General features: G+C 43.7%; 1 protein-coding gene across 6 annotated transcripts in view; it reads left to right on the top strand.

Moving 5' to 3' along the window:
- REPS2 (RALBP1 associated Eps domain containing 2) overlaps positions 1-22,336 on the top strand; it is a 179,102-nt gene extending 156,766 nt beyond the window's left edge. For all 6 annotated transcript variants that reach the window (XM_090063020.1, XM_090062995.1, XM_090062986.1 and 3 more), the window contains exons 18-20: positions 6,314-6,459; positions 14,879-14,984; positions 18,323-22,336. In XM_090063020.1, coding sequence (XP_089919146.1) covers positions 6,314-6,459; positions 14,879-14,984; positions 18,323-18,391 — 321 coding nt within the window. In that variant the 3' untranslated portion in view covers positions 18,392-22,336. The remainder of the gene's footprint in view (positions 1-6,313; positions 6,460-14,878; positions 14,985-18,322) is intronic.
- Positions 22,337-23,832: the final 1,496 nt, after the last annotated feature.

Below are 23,832 nucleotides of genomic sequence, written 5' to 3'. Positions count from 1 at the left end.
GGCTGGCCCATGATAAATACAGTAACTATTTGTTAGCAAGCAAATATTAGTATTAAAAGTGCAAAATTTCTAGGGACATGTTTATTATATATGAATTACAGGTTTTAATGTGATTACATATAAATTAACCACTGAAACTCTAGTGATGCTCTCCCACATGGCTAAAATCAGAGCCTTCCACAGTGATGAAATCCTGATTTCACTGATGTCAGTGGGTGTTTATTATGGATTTCAGTGGGGCCAGGATTTTGCCCTGTGGACTTCATGATTTCCCTGGCCTGTATTGGCTGGCTGGCTTGTTTATTTCGATTTATGAAACAAGAAGCACTTTGAACATTTCAGATGCCTCTGTGATTAAAGCATGTCATGTGTCTTTGCAGTGGATGCAAAGATGACTGGGTGTGTTAGTCTTTATAGGTGGCTGGAAAAGAGTTAGAATCATAGAAAATTAGGGTCAAAAGGGACCTCAGGAGGTCATCTAGTCCAACCCCTGCTCTAAGCAGGACTATCCTTAACTATCTTACCCCATCCAGGACTTTGCCTAGCCAAGTCTTAAAAACCTCCAAGGATGGAGAGTCCACCCCCTCTCTGGATAACTTTTTCCAGTGCTCTCCTAGTGAGAGAGTTTTTCCTTATATCTAACCTAAATTTCCTTTACTGCAACTTGAGACCATTGTTCCTTGTTTTGTTGTCTGCCACCACTAAGAGCAGCCGAGCTCCATCCGTTTTGGAACCTCTCTTCAGGTAGTTGAAGGCTGTTATTAAATCCCCTCTCAGTCTTCTCTTCTCCAGATTAAATAAGCCCAGTTTCACCAGCCTCTCTTCAGAAGTCATGTGTTCCAGCCCCCTAACCATATTTGTCACCCTCCAGTGGACTCTCTCCTATTTGTCCACATCTTTTCAGTAGTGAGGGGCCCAAAACAGGACACAGTACTTCAGATGTGGCCTCAGTGCCAAATAGAGGAGAAGAATCATTTCCCTTGCCTGCTGGCAACACTCCTACTAAAGCAACCCAGTATGTCATTAGTCTTCTTTGCAACAAGGGCACACTGTTGGTTCATATTGAGTTTATTGTCCACTGTAACCCCAGGTTCTCTTCTGCAGAGCTGCTGCTGCTTAGTCAGTCAGTCTCCAGCCTTTACATCGGATTGTTCTGTCCCAAGTGCATAACTTTGCAGTCCTCCTTATTGAACCTCTTAAGATTTATTTTGGTCAAATCCTCCAATTTGTCTAGGTTGGGTGGGTCATGTGCTGAGAGAGAGGACTACTAAAAACACTCTCATAGGACCTTCAGTAGAGTTTTTTCCCATTTCTTTTCTTGCCCCATCTCCTAAAATATTTAATAATTTATTTGATGGATATGCCACCCTTTCCAACAAAGGCTCAGGGCGGGTTACATATAAGAGAACAAAGTAACCTATAAAACAGGTGAGAACCAAGAGAAAAAAATGAATTCAGAGGGACTTAGCTTAAGGGATATGACCTAAACAATAGTACACCCTGGCTTTTGTTTGATAAATGCCTACCAAAATAGGAAGGTCCTACAGTAATTCCAAAAGATGTTCAAGCCTGGGTTCTGGTGAGCCTCAAGGGAGGGAGAAACAGAGATCATGAGCAACTTCTGAGAATAACCTCACATTTTTGCCAAGCCGACTTGGTGTAGTGATGGTACTTGCAGGAGGTTGCTCTCAGGTAGCCTTAGGACTCATGATAAGGCCTAAGAGAGAGGGTGTTTCCTTAGGTATGCAGGGCTGAGACCATTTAGGGCTTAAGAAGTCAGAATCAGCACCTTGAATTGTGCCCCAAAAGTTATTGGGAGCCAGTGGAGAAGCTGGAGGACTGGAGCTATGTGCCTTGGCATCCCACCCCCCGTCAGAAGATGATCCATCACATTCTGCACTAGCTATAGCTTCCAGATAGTTTTCAAGGGCAGTGCTATGTAGAGCACATTGCAGTTGTGTGGTCTTAAGGTTATGAAGACATGGATGATGGTGACCAGATCAGATTTTGAAAAAGCGAGTTGCAGCCTTCTCCTTGGATGGAGTTGATGGAAGGCACTCCTAGCTACTGCTACCACCTGAAGAGCCAGGTGCAACAAAGGAGCACCCCAAGGCTGCAAACCTGAGTCAGAAGGGGAGACTGAACCCCATCAGTGATAGGTGACTCAATTGCCTCAAGTCCAGTGGTCTGCCTACCACCATCGCCTCTGTCTAGTCTGGATTCAGTTTCAGTTGGTTTCCCCACATCCAGCCCCCCTACAACCAGGCACTGGGAGAGGACTGAGACTGCAGGGCCAGAGGAGAAGGGGAGATATTGCTGGGTGTCATATCCCTGATCCACTCCCAGCTTCTCCCCATGCTCCTCTTCCTGCAGACCTCCTTTGGTTGCATTGCAGTTTTAGCGAGGAAGGGAAACACGCAATGGGTAGGAAGGGTTCCTACACTAACAGATGCACCTTTGCCGTTGGTACAACCGCTGACATTCAGGAAACAGTTCCTTTCCTTCTACAACCACTAGCAATGCTCGTGTCCCTCAAGCCTAACCCAACCCACCACTGTCCCAAAAGGTCTTAAAAGAATACTATTAAAAGAACATAATATAAAGAGCCAGCAGGCAAGTGCAGACCTGTGAGACATCCTTCTAAAGTTACCACTGGACGGGATACACGCTTTATTTTAATTATGGAAGGATGTCTAGCTTGCATCTAGAAAGTCTGTCTGACCCATATCTTTAAAGAATTGATTTTCTTGACAGTAGCTTCCCTAGGAGTTTTTCTAATTGGGTATTCTCAAAGTATCTGCCTGGGATGGTCCAGTGCCTCTATTTTTTGTTATCTAACAAGCGTCTTATCGGCTAGTTTCCAGGTTCACTTTTCGGGTAATAGTGGTGGTATTGTCTCAGCCTAAAAGAAATCACAAAGCAGCAGAACCAGTTTTGGTTCAATTTGTACCACTCAACTTTCTCTTTATTTCTGAAAACCTGGCTCTCCCCCATCACCCTCCTAAATAGGTCTCTGTTTTTTTCATATATCTGGCTTTCAAGGCAGGGATTTTTTTCTGATATCTTTTGTTGTATAATTGAGAAAGCTTTGGACAAGCTTCAAGGCATCAGGTGCCCTTCAGGTCTGAAGGAGCAGCTGGCAAAGGCTAAGCTAAATATCAGAGAAAAAAACTCCATGCAACTGCAAACAAATAGTGCTTGGTAGGATGGAGAAGGGGCATGACCTGGGGTTGAAGAGATAAAAGACAAAAGAAGTGCATTAGAATAGGCAATCTAGTAAGACCATTCAAAACAGCAGTTGTTATAACCTATGAAGTGCAGGAAACTATTGGTAGTATTAATCAGGTTGCAATTAGCTGTAACGCCGTGGTCTGAAACCAGGAAGCTCAGTATTAATTCAGATCTGTAATCACACAAAACACACGCACCCTTGTCTTGATATTAAAGGAAATGGTAAACATAGATACCACTACATTTTTTTTTTTTTTTAAACGAAACAAACCCAAAGAGGAACTGGATGACTGAATGTTGGAAAGGAACTTTTGAGCCTTTTGCCTGAAGATGAATGGTTGAAAATCTGTCTATACTGGCAATAATGACTGACTGGTAATTCCCATTTAATGACTATTTAATGACTTCCTTGAAATGAAATCTTACTTCATTCCAGATTCTAGTTCCCTTCTTTTTGCACTCTCAATAACAGGATCACCAAGGGTGCTAAATTGTGGGTTAGTACAGAGGCTGAACTAATCTTTGCCCGTACTGGTAAGCCCTTTCTAGATCTGGCCATGCTGATGAGACTTGGTGTAGGAGATGTTGGTGCTGCTAGTGACACTGTACCTATTTTATATAGGAGTGACTGACTTGGCCACTGCTTCTGTTTAACCAGCAACTACCTAGTGCCACATTTACTCAAATTAACAAACACTAACAGCAGGACTAAACAATAAGGGATTCATCTCCTTTGTGAAGAGATGAATGGAGCACGGTCAGAAAATGTCTGTTTTTTTTAGAGCAGTAAATACTATGTGAAGATTTGGTGGCTAGATGTTATCTGTCTAGGCCTATGGGTACATTTTTTGCACAGCAAATCCATTCATTGTATAGCGTAATATGAATTTGGGTGTCATATTCCACATGTTTTAAGGTTAATGTTCTGGCATGCTGGGGGAATGTAATGGATAGATCCTGTAATTCATTTAAATTATTTTTAAAGTAGCCATGGAACTATTTGTGATTTGTTAATGTTAGAAAGCCCTTCACTCTAAACTGTTACCCATGTTATTTATCTTATTTGTATTGGAAAACACTCATATAATCACTTCTGATGACTCAAATGATATAATGTAACTTTTTGTGCAATTTACTGGTTGATTTAAAGACATTCTATCCTGCTTAATATTGTGTTAATAGGTTCACAGAATGCAGTGAGGAAGGTAGCCTTGCCTGGAGAATAGGACAATAGATGGTGATACTGCCTATCGCCAGGTTCTGTTCCTGGCTATGGAATGTACCTTGAAACCTTAGGCCGTGTGTAGACAAAATGACAGGCGTTTGTGCATGATATTGTAAAGCAAGGTAAATGCTTTTGCACTGCTTTAATAGTGTTGGCATTTGCAAGTCTCAGCAGCATGTTGTACATTATTTCCAGCCGCTGTAGGAAATTCGGTGGCGTAATGAGCCTTAAATGACTTGGGGCACAGCAAACTATTTAGTTTTAGTTTGCTGCCCCTACAGCCATGGAGCAAAGCATTGGGCTCCTGCTCACTTGAGCAAGAAAAGTGTTGAGCCTGATCTTTTTTTTCCACCCCCTGGAGCTTGCCTGAGCTGCATGGGGGCCTAGTGCTTCCCTCCATGGCTGCAGTGCCCCCCAAGACTGCCCGAGCTGGGTGCCTGCAGGTGGGTGTTACCTGTGGAGGAGTGCAGCTGCTGCGGAGGGAAGCACCAGCATCCGCCTGCCCACCCCCCAGCCCAGGGACTGCTCCACCCGCTGGCAGCTCACCCTCCTCTCCCCACCAGAGAGACAGGTAAGTCAGCAGAGTGTGTGCACAACACGGGGTTTAATCAGCCCTAAATTGAAGCGGTGTTTTTAAAACCCACCACTTCAATGTAGGGCCCCCATTTTGTCTACACATGCCCTTAATCAAATCCTTTCTCCTTTTTGTGCTGTAAGTTCTTTCCTGAAATGGGCATTTCTCTTTAAAACACTTTGAGATCTACAAATGAACCATACTGCTGAGTATAACAGCATGCGAGTGTGTTCCTGTAAAGTTTCAAATCTGAAAACATGTTTTTTCTTGTGAAATAAAGGTTATTTTGGTTTTTAAATGATCAGTTTTGTCATTTTCTATTATGAACTCAAGCCTCCTGGTGGGTTTTTTTAATGCAGGACCCAGGCCATGTCCTTTTTATGCCAGTCACCAAGACAAACTACTAGCCTCACATGCATGTGTTCTGTAATTATGATTTACAAGCAGATTGTTTTAAGCCAGTTTCAGCGCTTCCTCTAAAAGAGGAGGGGTTTTTTCTGTGAATTTCATCCCAGGATAGAAAAAGGCTGGTTTTGTGGTTGAGGCATGCTCTCAGCCTCTATTCCTGACCTATGAAGTGAGGAAACCAGTAGTTATTTTTCTCAGGTATTGAGAAGTTAAATTTATTAATTATTTTTACAGAATTCAGATACTGTAGTAATAAGAGCAAACAGCAGATAGATACTTCAGAGTCTTTATGTAGAGAGTCAGCATAGGTCACTGCTCCATACCATGTCATTCCTGAGAAATTCAAGAGGTAGTATCCTTCAAATTCTTATTGATCATGATTATGGCTTATTTACATAACATTTCCTTTACAAAGAGTGTAATTTTTAAAAAATTTTCTTCTGTTTTTAATGCTCAAAGGCCTAAGTTGGAGTCAAAGCTCCTTTGTATATGGTACTTGCACACAGACACACGCACACACACAGGACTCATACAGTTCACATTACGGCATGAAGAAAGGCTGGAAGACAATTAAAGGATGAAAGGAGAATACACAGACAGACAGCATAGAAATATAGGTAACTGAGTAAAAAAAAAATTGCAAGGCTTTTTAAAAACAAAACCAAAAAAAATCGACAACCCGGGTTATCACTGAATTGAATTTAAAACAATGTACAGTTTGTTACAGATTCTTAGTTCAGCCTTCAGCAAATTCAGTATCCTGATTATTCAGTAACTATGATCTTTTCTTACCCTGAGTTGTCATTTTAGCATATAGTTGACACTCTTAGTTATGGAAGGACTGACTTGATCTTTGTCTGTTTTTTTCCCCAAAGGAGATTCTGCTTACTCAGCCACCATCCAAACCAATCCGCAGGAAATTTCGCCCCGAAAATCAGATGTTGGAGAACCAGGAGCTTTCTCCCACTATAAGTGCAGCATCTTCCTTGTCTGCTGTCAAGTCCCACCATCCAGTCCAAAAGTAAATAGCACATTTAAAAACCAAACATACCAGGCTGCATCATGAGATGTGACTTGGCCTATGTTTGGGTTTTTTGCCTCTCTCTCTCTCTCTCAGCTCTAGATTGCCATTTCAAATGGGGGCCAGGTCAGTTGTTAACTTCTGATGGCTGATTGGCAGTGGCCTCTTTAGAAAGCACTTGGTGATCCCACTTCTGTACCCAGTAAACATGTGGGTCATATCAGAAAAGCTCCCATTTGCCTATTACCACCGGGTGATGGAAACATTTCTAAATCACTTTGGCCTCATCACGGAAATAAGGTGACAGTTCTCTTCACTAAGAAACATTTAAAGTCCAAACACCTGGCGTGCACGTAGTTTTCCTGCATTCACAATACTGAGCACTCCCACTGATCACAAATTTGCAGTTGTGGTAGATAATTAAAAAAACAAAAATAACCCATAGTTTTCTCCGCTGCAGCCTCAACCATAATTTAGGAATGCAAAAATTAACTGACCCAGCCACTCAAACTAAGAACCTCTCTGCAATCCAGGCACTATGAGTCACTTTGCTGCATCACCTGTTGCACATTCTTCATCATGGTGGTATAAAAGGATGATGCAGAAGTAGCAAATGTCCTTCTATTTGGTTATGTGAAAATTCGTACATAGTCTTCCACACTATTGAAGAGTGGCCACTGAATGAAAAATAGTATTCCACCAAGGGATGCTGGGACCATATTAGAAAGGCTGCATTGTAGAAACAGATCTTCAAGCCTAACAGGAGCAGCAGAAGGCTCTGCTCTCAGCCAGAAGGAGATGTTGATTATAGTATGATTATGATTTAGGGTCTACTCAGTTTGTGATTCTGTGGATTTTGTGGAAACCACTTAATCTAGGATTGTCTGCGAAATGAATTAAAAAAAAAATAACAAAATGTTGGCTCCCCAGTGGGAGCTAGTGGTCCTCGCTGCTGCTACAATCCAGCCTCGCAGCTCGCCTGGGGGGAAAAGTGCCAGCTAGCGGGTTGGAACAAAGGGTAGTAGACAAGATGGCAGCTGTTTCCTCATCCCTGCTGGGGCCTCTGAGCCAATCAGTGCTGAGGGGTGTGCCCACTGGAGCACATCTAGGAAATATCCACATAATTTGCTATTTATGCCACGACCTACCTGTAAAAATTGTTTAGTTTCTCTGTGATTCACGTAGACCCCTAATTATTATATATGTTTAATGTCTATACCTATATCCATCCAAAACGGTAGTGCCCAACCTTTTCACCACATGGGCCAGATGGGTGGTGCCTGGTCCTTCCACTGCCTGGATCCAGCTTGATGGGCTGGATCTGGCTGGGGGGAGTGCGCCGTCTGATCTTGGTCCATTTGCTCAGGGCACGGGTGGGCCAGAGCGGCCCCTTTTCAGACACGTGAGGAGGGTAACAAAACAGCTCATTCTCAATCCCAATCCAGATGTACCAGGCGGGGGTGAGGCAGGGTGGCACATGGCATGGCAAGGCGGCTCCAATCCGCACACACCCAGGGAGAGGGGTGTGGGGCAGAGTGGCTCTGATCTGGATGTGCTGGGGGGGAGGAGAGGCTGGGTGGATCAGCCCTAATCTGGATATGAGAGGTAGGGAAGCTGCCTGGTCCTCTTCCTGATCAGGGGGCCTGAAGCAGCCCCAATTCAGAGGTGGGGCAGGAGGGAGAAGCAACTCAGGGGTCAGCAGAGCAAGCCTTATGAGGAGAGGCTACGGGACCTGAACCTGTTTAGCCTCCACAAGAGAAGGTTAAGGGGGGACCTTGTGGCCTGCTACAAACTGGTCAGGGGGGATCAGCAGGTATTGGGGGAGTCCCTGTTCCCCCGTGCGCTGCCAGGAGTGACCAGGAATAACAGTCACAAGCTGGCGGAGGGTAGGTTTAGATTAGATATTAGGAGGCGCTACTTCACAGTCAGGGTGGCTAGGGCCTGGAACCGGCTTCCAGGGGAAGTGGTGCAGGCTCCTAGCCTGGGAATTTTTAAAAGGAAGTTAGATGAGCACCGTGCCGGGGTCATCTGACCCCGGTGCTCTTTCCTGCCAAGGCAGGGGGTCGGACCAGATGATCTTCCTAGGTCCCTTCCGACTCTAGCTACTATGAAACTATGAAACTCAGCCCCGATCCAGGCCTGCAAGTTGGCCAGTTCACCCCTGATCCAGGCGTGTGGGGAGGGGGGAGCAGCCCAGCTTGATCTGGACATGCATGGGACAGGTCAGCCTGACTCTCTGTTGCATGGGCAATGGCCCAAGTGAGGATGGATCCAGCTGCATGGAGCTTCTACCACTCCCTGCTGCTAAGTTTTTTGACTCATGGGGGTCTCCATGGGCCAGATGACATGGCTCCATGCGCTGGATTTGAGCACCCTTGATCCAAAAGGAAAGAATGCAACCTTATCAGTTCTGTCATAAAGTGCTTGCATTTGTCATACAGCTGCCATGAGCTCTAACAGGACTAGAATCAACAAACTACAGATATTGAAGTCACCAGAAGCGAATGATCTTATGTGTTCATTCCAGAAGTACATAGCTAGCACTTTCTTCAGGCCATCCTAGGAGTCATATTGTATCTTCTTATTTTCTGCTTAAGTTGCACAGATTTGTGCTGCTTGTAAATACTTTCATAGATTTCATAGCCATTAGGGCTGGAAGGGACCTCAGAAGATCATCGAGTCCAGCCCCCTGCCTGAAGAGCAGGAAGTCAGCTGGGGTCATAGGATCCCAGCAAAATAAGCATCCAATTTGCTCTTGGAGGTGTTCAGTGTAGGTGCTTGAACCACCTCCAATGGCAGGCTGTTCCAGACGTTGGGGGCTTGGACAGTAAAGAAATTCTTCCTTATGTCGAGCCTGAAATAGTCTTGCAGTAGTTTATAACTGTTCAACCTCGTCATCCCTTGGGGCACTCTGGTGAACAAACGTTCTCCCAGATACTGGTGGTCACCCCGATAAACTTATAGGTGGCCATCAGATCACCCCTGAGCCTGCGCATTTCCAGGCTAAAGAGCCACATGGCTCTCAGCCTGTCGTCGTAAGGTCTGTTTTCCTGACCTCTGATCATGTGCGTGGCTCTTCTGTGGACTCTCTCAAGCATCTCCACAGTCTTTTTTTAATTGTGGAGCCCAAAACTGAACACAATACTCCAGCTGCAGCCTCACCAAGGCCGAGTACAAGGCGAGAATGATGTCCTGGGATTTGCTTGAGAAGCATCTACGGATGCAAGCCAACATTTTGGTTGCTCTACTAGCCGCAGCATGGCATTGCAGGCTCATGTTCATCTTGTGGTCAATGGTGACCCCCAAGTCTCTTTCTACCATAGTGCTAGCCAGCGTAGTACTGCCAAGCCTATAAGGATGCTGCAGGTTTTTACTCGCAAAGTGGAGAACCTTGCATTTTTCAGTGTTAAACACCATCAGGTTCTCGTCCGCCCATTTGCTGAGCCTGTCCAGGTCAGCCAGGATCACCTGCCTGGCTTCTGGTGTGGATGCTTTGCCCCAAAGTTTAGTGTCATCAGCAAACTTGGCCAGTCCACTTCTGACTCCAATGTCCACATCATTAATGAGGATGTTGGACAATATAGGTCCAAGGACAGAGCCTTGGGGGACCCCACTGGTCACAGGACACCATGATGATTGACTTCCATCAATTACTACCTTCTGGGTCTGACCACGGAGCCAGTTTCCCAGCTCGTGGGTCATGCTGGACCCAAGGCCACAATTGGCCAGATTTGCCAAGAGGTGATCATGGGATACCAGATCGAAGGCTTTTTTGAAGTCAAGATATATGACATCAATCTCTTCTCCCTTGTCCAGGTGATAGGTCACCTGGCTGTAGAAGGAAATGAGATTGGTCAAGCAAGACCTACCCGCAACAAACCCATGCTGGCTATCCCTCAGGATGTTGGCATCAGCCAGTCCATTAAGGGTGGCCTCTTTAATAAACTTTTCTAAGATCTTCCCCGGGATGGAAGTCAGGCTGCTGGGCCTGTTGTTAGCTGGATCCACTTTCCTCCCTTTTTTGAAGATAGGCACCACATTGGCCTTTTTCCAGTCTTTGGGCACTTCACCAGAGTGCCAGGAGTTCTCAAAGATCCGTGCCAGGGCCTGGGCTATGATGCTCGCCAGCTCCTTGAGTACCCTGGGGTGCAGATTGTCAGGGCCGGCTGACTTGAAGGTATCCAGCCTCTCAGGGTGTTCCTTCACAAGGTCAGCATTAATGGAGGGCAGGGGATCTCCCTCACCCTAACCTCCCTGTCCCGTGGTTGGCATGGGCGTCCTATGGGACTGATGAAAGACCGATGCAAAGTACCCATTTAATAGGTTGCTTTTTTCCTGGGCGTCAGTTGTCAGCTGTCTCATCTGGTTCAGCAGGGGTCCAACGTTGCCCTTGCTTTTCCTCCAGCTGCCCACATAGCTGAAAGTGGACTTTTTATTGTCCTTGATGCTCAAAGCTACTTGGAGTTCAGTTGCAGCCTTGGCTTTCCTCATTTGCTCCCTGCAGGACCAGACCAGTGCAGAATATTCCTCCTTGGAGGTGAATCCCATCCTCCATCCTTTGTAGGCCTTTCTTTTTAGCCTCAGGAGGGCTGCTAGATCCCTGGAGAGCCAGGGGGGCTGCTGCGCCCTCTTGCTGCCTTTCTTCTGAGATGGAATAGATTTAGCTTGTGCATTGAGGATCGCTTCCTTGAGGAGAAACCACTCTTCTTGAACTCCCCTCTCCCTGGGGTCATGGTCCCTTAGGGCCTCACTGACAAACCTCCTGAGCTTGTCAAAGTCAGCTTTCCTGAAGTCAAGGACTTCCATGTTGCTGACTGACTTGCCAGCTTTACGGTGGATGGTGAAGGTGATCAGCCTGTGGTCACTGTCACCCAGCTTCCCATCAATCACTAGGCTGCTGATTAGGTCATCGCCAGTAGCAGGTCAAGCAGGACTTTACCTCACATTGGCCTGTAGACTTCTTGAGTCAGGTAGAGGTCATCCACGCATGATAGTAAGCTTTGCGACTGCTCGGATTTTGTTGAGTGTGTGGCAGAAAGCCACCTTGGTTTCTCCCCAAAATCTCTGCCCTGTGACAGTGTGATTAGATGGGCCAGCACAGAGGAGTCACACCTCAGCCTGTCTCTTTAGGTAACCTGAGCTGGCTGCATTCCTGTGGGAGGGGGGAAACCTGCTCCCTCTGCCTACGTGACTGGCATCAGCCACCTGGGTGAGGGGCATCTACCGGGGGAGCTGGAATCTGCCTGGTAACAGGTGATGTATTTCAAATTGGTTGGCCTCCACTGGACCAGGTGAATGAGGTCACAGGGGCTATATAGGTTGGGGGCGGAGGAAGGCTCTCTCTTCGGCCATGAGGTGAAGCAGCAGCAAAGCAGGGGAGACAGAGAAGCCTTACCATCTGAACCTAGCTCTCTCTCTCACCCCAAGACTCCAGAGGGGAAAGTCAACCAGCCTCTGGAAGATGCTTGTGAGTAAGCTACTCAATCGGATTAGATATTTAGCTGGCAGTAACACAGGTGCGTGATCAAAAGGCTACCTCAGCCACACTGTTTGCTCTTTAGGATTTCTAAGATATTGCTCAACCCTGTACCCTAGTTTACCCTACCCCTTGTAATCAATAAAGTTCTCCTTTTTGACTGGTTAACAGCTATCTATACCTGTGGTCCAGTCATGGGTGGAGTCTCACCAGGTCTCCGTTGTCCCTGTGACGTCATAATTATTTGCTTTAAGGAGGAGGACGAATTCCTTCTGCTTATTCCCCAGGCTCCTGGCATTTGTGTCCAGGCAGGCAAGTGTCCCCTTGGGGGCTCTTGCCTTGCCCACGGATTCTACCAGGGCTGGGGCAAGGGTGGGCTCCCTTAAGTGCCTTGGTCTGCTGGCTTTGCAAGGGTTGCTCAGCGGGCCAGCAGTGGCAGTCGTCCCCCTGTCCCCCAGTGGGCTTAGTTTAAAGCCCAGTGGAGCAGGTCAGCCAGCCTGGCTGAGAAGAGCCTCCTCCCCAGGGGAGAGAGGTGGAGCCCATCTCTTCCCAGCAGCTCGCTGCCTCTCTTGCCAAAGAGCGGGCTGTGGTTATGGAAGCCAAAGCTTTCCCGATGACACCAGTGCTGCAGTCTTTGGTTGACTACATGGATCCTCCTCTCCCTCCTCAGCCCATAGCCCGAGACTGGGAAGATCGACAAGAACACCACCTGCACCCACAGACCCTTTAGCCCCGCTCCCAAATCCTTGTAGCGCCTCATGACCTGGGTGGGAGCACCCCGAGCTGTATCATTGGTGCCCACATGAATAAGGAGCATGGGATAGTGGTCTGTGGGCTGGAGGAGCTTAGGGATCTTCTCCGCAATGTCCTGGATGTGGGCCCCCAGGAAGCAGCAGACTTCCTGGTTTAAGGGGTCGGGGCAGCAGATTACACCCTCAGTCCCCCTCAGGATGGAGTCTCCCACAACAAACGCCTTATGTTTTGTCTTGGGGAGAGGGGGAGCGGTAGCTGCAGTTGAGCCTGTGTTGCCTGCGGGAGCTGGCAACTGCGCAGGCTGTGCTGGGGCTGCAAGAGGTGCGAACCTGTTGCTAAGCTCCAGTGGGGCAGGGACCTTGGTGCAGCAGGCCTTCGGGCCCTTGACCACCTTGGTCCATGCCCCTGACTAGACAAAGTGGGAGGTCCCGGAGTCCTCCTTTGTCCTGGAGGGAGACCGTGGTTTACCCTCCAAATCCCGGGGGAGAAGGGCCTGGCAGTAGGAGTCGATCTCCTGCTCACAGTCCCTGATGGCACGCAGTCTCTGGACTGTGGTCTGGAGCTCCTCCAGCTGGCGCGCCAGAGACCCCAAAAGGAAGCAGACTCCACATGGGGAGGTAGCCACGTTCCCGGCCGCCAGAGCCTGAAAAAGCAACAGGCAGCCCGTGCAGCCGAGAGCCAGGGGCTCCGTCTGCATGGAGCTCGGAGCCATGGGCTCCATCTGGGTGGCCGTCTCTGAGGTACCCGGGGGGGGGCCGCAGAGCCCGTACTTTGTTTGTACGTGTATTGGAACAAAGTAAGGGATGACTCTTAACCGCTCTGGTTTCAGCTCAAGATTAAAGTGCATGATTGGCTGGTTAAAAATGACTCGAGAGGGATTTGAATGAGGCATGGATGTATGTTTGCTATGTTATGTATATCTACTTTGGTCAGCCTATAAGGTTACCCTGCCTTCTACTTCAGAAAATGAATATGGAAGAGAACAGGCCTTTTCCCACCTTATCACTTGGGTTTGTATCACTGTTGATCTCATTCTTGGAATCACTAGTTATTGGAATCCGTAGGGGCTCAAAGGAAAATTTCAGGATTTGTTAACCCTATCTTAGCAGATGTTGCAGCTTTCCCAAAATACTTAAATGAGCACACACTGATATACATGCATTTTTATCTTTGATTTTTTTTTTAACCATAGTATATAAAGAGTGGTTTGAAGAAAAGTGCAGTAAAACAAACTGGCAAAAAGTGTCAATTCAGTGGAGAATAATAAGGACCAGCCAATTCTGAGACAGAGGTTTTGTTGCAAAGATCACTGCTCTGAGTTCTGTTTAGAGAGAGAACTTTTTTCAACTGTGTGCCATTATATGCCTATTTAAATAATGCATCTGTCTTGGATTCCAGTGTCATTTAAAGAGCTGATGACGCCTCATGTAGAACTTTAAAATTGTCTATTTAGAAACAAGTCTGCTTATCTACCCAATGTTTTACATATTTCCCTTTATTATTATTATTACTTGCAATATTTACATTTAAACAAATCTTTGGTTTCTTAAGCAGCCAGGCTGATCAATAATGTCCATAATTCATCCACCTGAAGTCCCATTTCTCTTTGAGACATAATTTAATGGTGGTGGAAATGAGTGATATGCAAAATGAAAGATGAATTTTTCAAGTAAAGCAGAAAAAGCAGCAGAAGCATATATATGTATAGGCAAAGGCTACATTTCCATACAGACATCCTAAATAATAATAATGAATAAAAATGCTAAACAAACATATAAATTTGGTCCTACATAAAATTTACATAATATTTTCCATTGCGCATTAATGAGTCTTGCCTGTTAAATGTTTGAAAACAATTATACCAAAGGTAGTGCAATAAATACTGTTTTGTAATGCTGGTTCTTAAAATAATACAATAAAAGATAGTAAAAATAAAACAACTGAAATAGCTTAACATGTATTTATTGTTTGGATTAACAAATGAGACTATTTTACCTTTGAATAAACTGCCTGATTCAGTCATCTCTTTTTTATAGATTATATTTTCCTTTTGCCAGTTTAAGGGTTGTACTTTTTCCTTTTGGGCAGCTTTAGCATTAAAGCCTATGGAAATAAAGAGGTATCCATTCTTCTAGGATCAGATGCTGTGGAAGTTCTTTTAATTGAAATTTTTATTCATCTCTCTGGCAGACAGTCTTCCAAGCAGAAGAGAGCTATTCAGACTGCCATTCGTAAAAACAAAGAAGCCAATGCCGTGCTAGCCAGGTTGAACAGTGAACTCCAGCAGCAACTGAAGGTGAGGAATACACTGAAAATCAAAATGACAAGGCTTGATGCAATCAGTTATTTTTCACCACTGGCCAAGATCTCTACTACTTCCTCATCTGGCAAAGATCTTTACTGCAAGGGTCCCCCACTTGCTCTGCTGCACCATGCAGTTGTCCCTATGCCATGCCTTTGGGGCCCCTGCTGTATCATGCCATGCCACATGGGGTCTCTGGAGGCCCCTAATGTTCCAGCTGCAGGCTCCCACAGCCCTGTGGACTGCACACACTCCCTGCCATCAGTGTCAGGAGCAGGCAGTGGAAGCTGGAGAAGGAAGGGGGAGAGTGGAGTCTCCGACAGCAGGAAAGCAGTGGAATAAGTAGTGTGGAGTGGTGTCTGAACAGGGTGTCTGTGGGCATGGGGTCTAAGAACTCTTCGGGGGTTGGATGCAGCCATGGACCACAAGTTGGGCAGCCCTGCTGTACATGCAGGGGTGAGCAATCTTTCTCAGAACGTGTGTCACCTAAGTGCAAAGGGCTATGTTAGTGACTGCAAGGATAAATTCTTGTATTTCACATTCTTCTAGATAATTGAATGCTGTCTCATGCAGGACAGGGACCCATGCTTTCTTTTGATGAAATGTGTTCTTTAGTTGTCTTCAGAGTTCAGTTGTTTAATATACAAATCACTGGCTAGACAGCACCTTAGATGAATCTTTTTAGCACTGTCTACTTGACTTGTATTTGGAAACTTTCTGGAGTATTTAAATTGGTAACTTTCTAATGTACATTTTTGCATTTTTATAGATTGAATGCATTATTTTATGTGCTTTATATGATGATGAACTCAGTAAAATCCTTGGGTTTCTTCCAGCTGCAGCTTAGTATTGCTTACATGCTTCATCATATTTTTAAATGCAAGGAAGACTAAACGCATCAGGACCCTTCAGAAACCATCAAGCCCACTCAGCAAACATGTGACCTTTCTCAGTAAGGTGTTGAATGTGCATCTCCTCAATACATTCTAACAGCTTAGAAATACAAGACTATAAATGACCAGAAATCGAACCTTGCTATCCCGCCTTATATTGCAGTGAGTTGTCACTGAGTTGACCTGCATACACTTTAATCTTTTCTGTAGCTTTCTGCATCCCTGACAGAATCCTTAGATATCCTGTTCTGTGCATTTCCACTTTTTATGACTCAGCCCACCCCATTCAACACCCCATGTCACACCACTGCCTTTCCATCAGGACTAAAGTATGACTGTATAGAGGAGCTTATCAAATCTACCACTTCTGAATTATGTAGCACAGGGGTGCTCAACTCCCAGCCTGTGGGTAAGATCCAGCCCCTGATGCCATATATTCTGGCCTGTGGGGCTCTCCACAGGATCATGGGAAGCTGGATTGGACATGCAGGGTGGTGCTTGGTCTGATCCTGGCATATGGGGGGCCGTGGCCTGGAGTCTTAGAGCCTGGTTCTGGTATGTAGAGCCAGGTAGAGATGGCACCCAGAGCCTGATCCTGGTGGGCAGGAGGTACACAGCAGAGCTGTGCAAAATTTCACCAGTTGTTTCGTTTTTAATGCTGTTTCGACTCATTTCAAGCTCAAAACGGCAACATCAAAACAAAATGAGTGCAGTCAAAACCTTTCAAAGTTTTGAAATGTTTTGAGGTTCTAAGCTGGAGCAGGGCTTGCCTGCAGGGAAAGCAAAAGTAAGGCAAGGGTGGGGAAAGAAGGGGGAAGGACTGCTCTCATATTGACTGTGACAGTTTGGCTGCCTGAGATGCTGCTGTGCTGCTTGCTAAGTTACCTGTTGTTATTTAAAGTGGTGGACCGGACTGAGGCTGTAGGGGAGGAGGAGACCTCACTGGAGCACACTGCCATGTTGTGTAGAGGCCCCAGCGCCAGTGAGAGCACACCTTAACGAGCACACAGTCGCACGTTACGAGTTTTGCTTGTCAGCAGCTTGAGGTGCAGTTTCCTAAAAACCCCTGCACCTATCTCCTTGAAAGCTGGCAGGCTTCATGGCCTCAGCAGGGGCTACCATGTCTGCAATTTTCACTAGAGCTATGTGAAGCATCAGTTGGCGATTCGATTTGGAGGAGATTCGGCCCAATTTGGTGGCCTAATCTCCGAATCTAAATTGAATCAGAGGACCAATTTAAAGGTCCGAATCAATTCAAAGCTCTCCAAATCTTCGCAAAAGATTCAGAGAGTTTTATAAATTTGGGCAGTCCCCAGTGACTGCAGCAGGGAGCTGGTAAATACTAGGGTCAGGGGAGGGGAGGCTGGGGAAGGGGACCATGTTGCCATGATATCTGAACACTTCACAATGTATAATGGCCTTATTTACACAAATAGGGCTATGCCCACTTAACAGGTGGGGAACTGAGGCAAAGAGGAAATAAGCAACTTGCCCAGGGTTACACAAGACATCTGTGATGGAGAATGGAATTGAACCCATGTCTCCCAGGTCCTAGAATTGGTTGAATATTTTCAGAGAGCAGGACTTTTCCTGTTCATGGAATCTGAAATGTTCAATGAGCTTTCATCAAATCACAGGCAGATTTCCAGTGGAGATCTCCAGGTTTGCTATTGGAATGCTGCAGAGCACAGGCATTCTTGGTAGTGTATTTGGGGCAGCATTGGTAGTCAGGCAAGGGTCCATACTTCACTTGAGCAAGATTGCTTCCCGTGTCACCCAGTTTCCAAATGAGGGTGTGGGAGCCAGCTGAGCCTTGGGAGTCTAGGGACCACACAATCCTCAGCCCCAAAGCAATTTTTATGCTGGGGAAACTCTATAAGCCCAATCAGCTGCCGGCAGAAATTCATATGCCCATCAGTTTTGCTGCAGCTTTCTCTTGTTCTGGCCCTCAGACACTTGTTGCTTTGTAAACACCCTATAGTGGTGATTTCTGTAATTAAATATTTTTTCTGTCATTTCCTTTTTGCAGGAAATTTTGAGAAACTTGGATTTGTTCCAAATTGGAGTGAAATCAAATTTTGAAATAAGATTTCCCAGGAACGGCAGAGCAAAACCCAGATTTCTTTCAGCATTATTAAATCCCTGACCACTGGCCCATCCTCCCAATTCCTGGTCACCTTGAACAAGTCACTTGACCTCTGTTCTAGCTTGCCTGTCTAAAAAATGGAATAATTCTATTTTCATCATTTGGCTGTTGTGGGGCCTCATTATCTGTTGTTCATGCACTGCTTTGAAACCACATGAAACAGTATGTAAGTGGTATAAATTTGAGATCGCTACTAAATGTGACGAGCTTACCAAACTACTTTTTAATGTTTCAGGATTGTATATGTGGGTGTTGCAAAAATTACAACATTTCTCTTCTTTCCCATGCTCCAGGAAGTTCACAAGGAACGAATAGCATTGGAAACTCAGCTGGAGCAGCTTCGTCCTGTAACAGTTTTATGACCTTCAGCACTTTATTCAGTGGTGATAACTGAGTCTTCATGCCAAGAATCTTCTGACTTTATTATTTGTGTAAAGTTTTCAGTTAGGCCATGGCTGAGGGCAAAATAAAACATTGGGTTTCTCTTGCCTATAACTATGCACGTTTTTCTTCACAAATGAAGGCGGTACGCGAAATGAATGTCATACAGTAGGGAATCTCTAAAAAGTGGAAGTTTTTTCCCCACTGGTCCTTTTCCCCCCATGGATTCCTTCCAGATGTTACAGAATGCACATTACCACCAAATTGTCTAAACTCTGAAATGATCAGTATTGTATTTATTTAAAGAATTCTTGATTTATATGCATTCCTGGGGAAAAAAATGATTCATGGTTACATGCTTTCAGAACTCTTGTTTATATTCAAAGCTCATTTTCTGAAATGGTTTCTTGGATGTCTCTGATTCAAAGAGGTTTATATCCTGGCAGATTGTCTATGCTGGTAAAACAAGAGAGAATGAAAAAGATTATACATATGGACTCCATAACCACAATCACATCAGATAATTATCTTTTGTAGTGCCATTTAAGATTCATTTTTTCATGTTTATTAATGTTATAGCATTTGTATTTTATAAGTTAAAAAGCATGTAAAGGGCACTTTCAAGAAGTAAAAACTGTTGAGACTTGTTGATTTTGGAAATGTAAAAAACCCTTCATTTCTGAGCTCTAGGCAGCAGGAAAGGTTCAAAATGAGCAGGGGTGTGTGGGTGTGGGGTGTATGTAGAGGAGGGGATGTTTCTAAATCAACATTGTAACTTTATCAATGGAAGTTAAAGCAAACTATATATTAGAGATTTTCTCATGTTTGTTTGTATTGGCCTACATTGCATTTTGTTGAGAACCCAAACTAGACATGTTTCCAGGGTAAGTAAATTATGTATATGCTGTAGGTAACTTTTTTTAAATGATTTTAAACAAATAAATGAATCTTACACGGGGCTGCCATAGGAGATGCTCCTGCAATGATCAAAGCTTCTTAGCCCATTTCCATCCCTAGATAGAGAGCTAAAGGTCCCAGTGCTTTGGTCCTGGATTGGACTCAGATATTTGAAGTCTATGGAAGTCTTTCCGTACACTTCAGTTTTTATTGGACTAAATTCTCTATAAGCCTTTCTGGCAACAGGAGCTTTCTAACTATTCTTTATTTCTTGGACCAGTTCTCTTATTGCATATAATTTTTGAAGTTAAAAAATCATCCTGACTCTCTTCATAGGCTTGATGTATGCTTTCTTACAAGAGACTATTGCATGCATGTTTCTGTCTCCTTCCCCACTCAATCTTATATTTAGTGCATTTCACATCCTTCTGTTCAATGCCATAAATGAAGTATAGTATATGCATTGAGTTTGAGAAAGCTGTGCATTGATTTTCTTTCATTATTTGTGATACTATCCATCTAGCTATGGGTTGGCCCCTGGGAGGCAGGTTAGAAATAACTAGCCAGTCTTCTGTCAGGATATAGTGTGAAATGGATAAATGTGAAAAAGCTGCAGTGGGATATGAGAACAACCAAAAGCTTTATCAGAATGTAAAATAAGAATGACATTAATGTAAATGTTTAAAGTTGGCATGGTGACTAAATGGACTGCTTTGGCTGAAATTTATATAGATCAAGAGTTGATAAAACTTTATTCCAAAGGTAGGGAGGGGCAGGCATTTGAAGAATAAGGTTAACTGAGAGTGTGTGTTTTGTAATACATTACTCCCCAGCTCACTGACTTTTGTTTGCGTCTACAACAAATAACCACCTTTTGTGATTTTTGAGTTGCTTTGTGTTAATGCGCCACAGTTTGAGTTAAGAAGTTGTTCTGGGCAGTGATAAAAGGAAGTTAAAATCACAAATTCATCTTAATCTTCATTAATCGTCTATGAGACTCCTGGGAAAAAAATCAAAACTGTCTACATTCCATTCAGTAAGACTCCTAATTAGAGCTGGTTGGAAGATTTTTTTGTCTTTCCTGTCAGAAAATGTTGATTTCTTGAGATGGAAACTTTTTCTGGGAAGATCTATTTTGATTAAACGTATCTTGGGAAGATTGCTCAAGTCCAGGAGGGAATTTTGGCTAAAATAGGAGACACTAACCCCAGAATAGCCAATAGTCCCATGTCAATGAGTTAGGATGGGGAAAAGCCAATTTCAAATCCCTGTTCTGATCTGGAGCAGCTGCTAGAATCCGGTTGTCCCAGATGAGTACCCTAACTGCCAGACTACAGAACTGTTCTCTCTCAAATGCTGTCTTTTTCTTATCCAATAATATTTAAGCAAAATGAAAAAACTGCACTGGAAGAAGTTGAGAGATGCTGGTTCAAAACAGGGATTTAAACCTGACTCTCCTGTATCCCAGGTGCATATTCTCATCACGAGGCTGTAGTGTCCATCTCTAGATTTCACTTATTGGAGCAGATGTGTATAAATAAATAGTCACTGGGCCAGAGAAAATCGTGTGGAAGAGGCCATGGAACTTGACCCTCCCACATCTCGGAGAATGCCTTTACTACTGGATAATTGGCTGTTTGAGGGAAGGGAAAGAATTTGTTTTGTGCCCTGGTGCTCATTTAGACAAGATATTCCATCCTGAACCTCATAAAATATAGTCAAAACCGATACATTGCTGTGAAAAGTTTTAGTTTGAACAAACAGCAATTTACTGAGCTATCATCAAAACTTTTGCAACTACTGGTAGCACATCCCTTTTGAAGATTAGGCCACTTTTTATTCCAATGCCTAAAGTAACAGCATAATAGCAGGTGGAGAAAACAGGTTTCCATTCAGGGGAAGGACATCCTAGGACAATCTGCCTATGACATTTGACCGTAAAAATTAATGTCCCCTGTTTATTAAATTAGTATTAGCATTAGGGCACAATGAAAACTGTTATGATCTCCTTCGAGAGGGAGATCTTTGCTGTTGTAACGTAGATTTTCAGTCTTTGGCAAATTCAGTATGACCAACAGTAGCCCCTGAAATTTCAATTTTAACTTGAAATGCTATATCCAGACATATTTGTATATGCTGGTTGTAATGCTGTGAACTCTCCTACCACTTCAGTGAGAGGAACTGGTACATCCGTCTTCTCAACATTAAAAGCATGCTACCTAAACATTACTGGAAGATAATGGCTTGCATTACAAAACTCTCCCTGTGGTGTGTATAGGATTTGGAACTCTATACGAGAAGCTTTAAAATGGATGTAATATGGAAATAAGCCTTTCCTATTGTAGAAACTGAGTTTAACTCCTGATGCAGGACAGTGTAGATACGCCCCACCTTAGCCCAGAACAAGCAGGCTTACTGGGCTTAGGTACTGGACTCAGTCTAGTCTTAGTAGCTAATCTACCCTACTTCTGAGGTGAAGGGGGAATGTTATCACTTCTCTAGCTTGGCCTGTTATTTAGCCTTTAGCATAGGCACACCTTAGATTGCAAGAAGTATCTACTGTTATAAAAGTCAGGATGGAAAAGAGGGGTAATGGATCCACATGTTTTATCAACTAAAGTGAGAACTTATTTTTTCAGGACATGAATACTCCAAATGATATAATGAATTTGAGAAGAAATTATATATTTTGATGTTGTTCTTTGTTTAATTATCTTCACAATAATATACTATAAAATATGTAATGCATCTTATTCTACTATTGACCATTTGATATACAATATGGTGTTGGGACCTTGCTGTTAATCTAAAATTTAAAAAAAGTACTGAGGTTACTCTATATTTGTATTTTAACTTATTACAGTGTAGTATTTCTCCATATTCAAGCAGACTTATTTTCACAGCTGCAAAAATGTGAGTGTGGTAGACTACAAGATAGAATATTCTCTACTATGCACATCCAATTTTGGAAAATGTACATGATGTAAAATGGGGTGCTATGTTAAAATAAAAATTTACATAACTTCAAATATCTGTCTTCTTGCATGTTCAGGATTTTGCACATACAGATGACATGAAAAGAAGCTAGAAACTATGAATTAATATGAAGAGGGTTGAAATAGGTGACCTTTGAACATAAATCATAAAAACACTTTTATGCCAAGGCAGTGTGTGAGTGTCTGTGTGTGTGAGAGAGACGCATAGAAGGTCAGAGACATTAAAAGGTTTAGAGTGAAGCTGTGACCCTGCTGACTTCAGGTAGGAATTCCCTTCCTCTGCAAAACTTCCCCTTACCATATTTAACAGGATCAAATAGAGGCAGTTTTAACCCTCTATGAACAGAATATAGGATGAGGAACAGTATGCAGTGGTTTGAGAGTGCACAACTAGGAGTAATGGAAATGGTAAACTATATTAATGATAGGGTCTTGTCTCATTCAGACTTAATCAGGTTCCTTTGGGCTGGAAGGAATTGTTCAATGCCCCAGTATTTGAGACGGGCGTCATCAAAGTCAGCAAAATACTCCATAATAAATAGTTTCACATCAGCCCTTGATTGACAAGGAGCTACAGGAAATGATAGAGGATTTTTCCAACTCTTAACTACAGTGATTTCTAGGAATTAGTTACTGCTATTCAAAGATTAGCCTTTTAAGAGAGGAAATAATTAGTGATGAGGTATACATTAATTCTAATAGCATTAAGCTATGACGAGATGTTTTATTGGCTCAAAAATATGCCCCCAATGAATGTGAGGCACAAGGCCAAGGCATTAAGAACTTGTAAATATACTATAGGGAGCTATTCTTCATTGGCAACAGGATGGATTGAGATGAGTTCCATCCTTAATTTTTATGATGATATGATACTTGAAGGTATCCTGAGGCAGTTCTGGTTTGGCGCTCTGCATTTAAATTGATATGTTTCACAATAACTTAAAAAAATCTATTTAATAGTTTTAAAAATAGTGCTGTGTGAAGGAAGACAAAAGTAATGTAAGTTTTAAAAAACATTTTACCAATTTATTGCAATAAAGAGAATTCTGTTTGCATGTTCCCCTCCCTCTTGATGATGGGTTTCTTGCTTGTTAACCTATACCCATTTTCTCTCTGTTTTTCCCTCTTGCAGGTCAATGGTATTTTTCCTCAGAGAGATTTGATCTCCAAGTAGTTCCTTAATCTCTAAAGAGAATGGAAGAAACCAAAAAAGAGCAAAATTCAGTTCTGATCAGACTACAGTGTGTAACTCATATGTAGCAACTGATTGCAATATCATATAAGATCCAGAGTGTAGACATATATAAGAATTGAGCCAGAAACCACATAGGCTAATTACTTGCCATAGTGGCCATACAATAGTATGTATTGTGAAGGTTCAGCACTTAAAAGTTGGCATCGTGCAGAACAAAATAAGCCAGGGTTCTTCCACCCCCTATTTTGGACCACTGTTCCCTTAAGAGAAAATGTGATGTACAGCTGAGTGGCTTTTGTACTATCACAATTCCTGTTTTGACTCTGGCCCAGAC

This window comes from Crocodylus siamensis, chromosome 1 (assembly GCF_052110815.1).
Source record: "Crocodylus siamensis isolate JL-2025a chromosome 1, ASM5211081v1, whole genome shotgun sequence".
Taxonomy (NCBI): domain Eukaryota; kingdom Metazoa; phylum Chordata; order Crocodylia; family Crocodylidae; genus Crocodylus; species Crocodylus siamensis.
The sequence above is the reverse complement of the archived record's forward strand: the minus strand, read 5'-3'. Positions and strand labels throughout refer to the sequence as shown.